The 3,823-nt window shown below is 55.6% G+C and overlaps 1 protein-coding gene across 1 annotated transcript; it reads left to right on the top strand.

The window, feature by feature from the left end:
* Positions 1-594: 594 nt before the first annotated feature.
* LOC141372274 (voltage-dependent N-type calcium channel subunit alpha-1B-like) lies at positions 595-3,583 on the top strand (the record flags this gene model as incomplete). The annotated part of the gene is made up of 5 exons (XM_073890786.1): positions 595-662; positions 2,022-2,223; positions 2,506-2,670; positions 2,973-3,083; positions 3,500-3,583. Coding segments are annotated over exons 1-5 (630 nt in total), but the record flags the coding sequence as incomplete, so codon positions are not given.
* Between the last annotated feature and the right edge of the window lie 240 nt (positions 3,584-3,823).

The following is a 3,823-nucleotide window of genomic DNA, read 5'->3' on the forward strand; positions in this document are numbered from 1 at the left end:
TGAGGGGGCTGGGGATCTGAGTGGGGGGCGTGGGTCAGGGTGAATGTCAGTCTCAGGGTTTGTGGGCAGGGGGCCGTTGAAAGTGGCATTTTGCTGGGATGGGCACGCAGAGTTCTACTCAGAAAGCTTTGCCCCGATTTCCCAATGGTGTGGTTTCCTTCTGGGAGACAGGCTGCATCCTCTGGTATTGCTCAGGTGCCCCCAATCCCTGTGGCTTTAGAGCCAGGCCTCTGGGGCCAGAGCCCTCAAAAGCCAGCAAGGGATAGGGTTAGGGCCTAGGGGCATGGCAGGCCGGATGTACCAGCACTGTGGCCTGCTTCCCGGGGGTTTGTCTTGAGGGCGTGGGTCAGTTTGAGTGTCAGGCTCAGGGTTGGCCGCTAGAGGGCGCAAAATTTGTGCATTCCTTGGGATGGGCATTCAGAGTTCTCCTGCTCTGAATGTTTTCCCGAGTACCAAATGGCACATTTTCCTTCTGTGTGGCAGCCTGAGTCCCTCGATACTGCTCGGGCGTCCCGAATCTGTGGGGCTTTGTAGCCAGGTTCTGGGGACTGACCCCTCAGAAGCCAACCGAGGCTGAGTGTTAGGCATAGGGACATGGGAGGCCTGCTGTGCCAGCGCTGCATTGAGGTTCCCGGCGGTGGGGGACAAGGGCGTGGGTCAGCGTGAGTGTCTTGCTCTTCTTTTCGGCCAGGGGACCAACGAAAGTGTGGGTTTGCTGGGATGGGCATGCAGCGTTCTCCTGCTGTGTATCCTTTCCGGAGTTCCTAACGGTGGGCTTTCTTTCTGGGTGGAAGGTGAGTCCTCTGGTATTGCTCTGGAGCGAGACCTAGGGAACAAAGCCCTCAGGAGGCAACCTAGGGTTGGGGTTAGGGGCTAGGGGTTAAGGCCTAGGGGTTAGGGCATAGGGGTTAGGGTGTAGGGCCTAGGGTTAAGGTTAGGGTTAGGGCCTAGGGTAGGGCCAGGGTTAGGGCATAGGGTTGTGTTATGGGTTAGGGGTAAGGGTATGGGTTAGGGTATGTGTTAGGGTATGGGTTAGGGTTAGGGTATGGATTAGGGTACAGGTAGGGTTAGGGTACGGGTTAGGGTTAGGGTATGTGTTAGGTTATGGGTTAGGTTTAGGGTACGGGTTAGTGTTAAGGTACGGGTTAGGGGTTAGGGTTAGGGTACGGGTTAGGGTACGGGTGCTCTGGGCTCTGCTGACACTGTCACAGTGTCCACAGGAGAAGGGTGGCCCATGTGAGTGCTCACTGGCTCATTGTGTCAGCTCACGCTAGAGCAGAGGGGCAGCTTGGGCAGGGAGTCTCAAACTCTGCATCCTTTGTGTTCTAGTCTTCTGGCAAATACACCATAGGCTCTTGCACCCACCAGGTAAGACATGGCTCTGCCTTCTAGGAGCAGGCAACCTGGAAAGATTATGAGATTAAGACAAAGTACACAGCATAGTGATCTCCTGAAAATCATTTTTGAGTGGCTGAAGGCCTGAGGGAGAATGGGTCTATTTGGTGTCTCCCTGTGCTACACTTCTGGCCTCAGTTAAGGGTAGACAGAGGGATGTATGTATTCAGTGCCACACTGGATGACTGGGGACTTCCTTTGGGGCTGGGAGGACCACCGCTCAGAAGGTAGGATCAGTGCTGTGCTAGAAGCCCAGGGCTTTCTAAAGGCATGTGAAGCTGGGTATGAACTGGTGAGCTGGGCCTGAGCAGGTGTGAGCCAGGAGTAAGCAGGCAGGGCAGAACTCCTGGGCCTCCACCTGTCCTGGGGTTAGGACCTCCGGTCCCTGGAGACCTCCCCTTGATGGCCCTCCAACAGCCCTGAGAACAAGCCCTATAGGGAAGGTAGTCTACCTCAGGAGACTGTGGTCCTGGGGAGCGGGCTGGGGTCCGCAGTGTTGAGCATCCCCTTCCTCTTGCCATCTCTGGGCTCAGATATGCAAGCCTCACCTGTGATACAGGTCTTGACTTTCCCATGACTCTTTCCTCAATGGTCCCCCTGACAGTTGGTGTTTGCCCTTGGTGCAGGGTCCTGCAACATTCTGTGGCCGCCACCTATGAGGAGCAGGGCCCAAGCCCTGGGTACCGCATGGAGCTGTCCATCTTCTACGTGGTCTACTTCGTGGTCTTCCCCTTCTTCTTCGTCAACATCTTTGTGGCCTCGATCATCATCACCTTCCAGGTGCAGGGGGACAAGTTGATGTCTGAACGCAGCCTGGAGAAGAACGAGGTGGGTGGCTCCCTCTTCTGCCCCATGTGCACGTGTGCATTGGATGCTCTGCTGGGCTCCCCTGATGGGCAGCATGGGCAGAACCACTGGAGTTCCCTTCCGCATGGGACTCGCTTATCACCGCATAGCTGGTGGCCAGCACAGGGGCAGGGAGAGACCGAGTGTGGCTGGTCAGGGCTGCCTGCGAGGATGGAAAAGACAGGTGTGGGGTGCAGTGGGTGCTGCACTGTGGGGTTCCCCCCAACCCCACCATGTTCTCAGTGCTCCTTTGTCCCTGGGCAGAGGGCTTGCATCGACTTCGCCATCAGCGCCAAGCCCCTGACGTGGTACATGCCCCAGGACAAGCAGTCATTCCAGTACAAGACATGGACATTTGTGGTCTCGCCTCCCTTCAAGTACTTCATCATGGCCATGATCGCCCTCAACACAGTGGTGCTAATGATGAAGGTAAGTTGGCCCAGCACGGGGGACAGTGGGTACCAGCTGGGGTGTGTGTGAGAGAGAGAGAGAGAGAAGCATCGTTGCAGCTGATCACGTCCTGGTCAGCATGAGATGCCTATAGAAGCCCAGTGCCCTGGGTTCTTTGTGGGCTGAAATGGTGAGAGTGTCCTGGGAGAAAACGGGGAGAGCAGGGACGGGTATCCCTACCCTGGGCAGGCGTGGAGTTCTCTCTGCTCTGGCAGGAGGTCAAGGCTGGGGTGTCTTGGGCCAGCGGAACCTGCAGCCAATGGCACTTATTCCCCGTGCAGTTCTATGACGCACCATATGAATATGAGCTAATGTTGAAATGCCTGAACATTGTGTTCACATCCATGTTCTCCATGGAATGCGTGCTGAAGATCATCGCTTTTGGGGTGCTGGTAGGTGCTTTGGCTCCCTCTTGGCCTTTTGGTGGTCTGCATTCTGGCTCCCTCTCTGTAGGGGGAATCTTCAGGGACTTTTAGCTTAGCGCTGGAAATTCCCCAAGCCCCCAGTGGAAATGTGACATTGCGGGGGCTCCTGAGGAAGGGGCTGCTCCAATACCCTGAGCTGCCTGAGTTCTGCCCCAGGCCAGTTCCTGGAGACAGGCGGGGCCAGCCTCCTCCTCTTTGGACACACAGCTCTCAGTTCTGTACCTGCCCAGACCCACAGGGGTTTGCTTACCCAGCTGTGGTGTCCCCCCTGGGTGGCCCATCTGTCCCTTTGCTCCTTTCTTGATTAGGGTTATTTCCTGCAACTCCTTGCCTGGCAGAACCCTTACCAGCCTCTAGCAGTAACTGCTCTTTTTTCTCCCCAGAACTATTTCAGAGATGCCTGGAATGTCCTTGACTTTGTCACTGTGTTGGGAAGTATTACTGATATTTTAGTAACAGTGATTGCGGTAAGTAGTGTTTCCTGTCCTTCCTGCAGGGCCCCAGAATGGTTTCCTTCTAGGCAGTGCTCCTCATTGCAACTCCAGGTCCTGAGTGTTAGCCACTTCTCTCTTGCCAGAGTTCCCCAGGAGTCCCTGGAAAGAAGGAGGCTCCTCTCCAGAGGTGGAGTTGGGGATTGGGTATTGTCTTGGGAAATGCTTTCTATCAGATAAGAAAGTGGTTTCCAAAAGGTCTTCTAGGCTGGTGGT

The sequence above is a fragment of the Callorhinus ursinus genome, unplaced genomic scaffold (genome assembly GCF_003265705.2).
Source record: "Callorhinus ursinus isolate GAN/ISIS: 27379988/994484 unplaced genomic scaffold, GSC_fseal_2.0 scaffold4270, whole genome shotgun sequence".
NCBI lineage: Eukaryota > Metazoa > Chordata > Mammalia > Carnivora > Otariidae > Callorhinus > Callorhinus ursinus.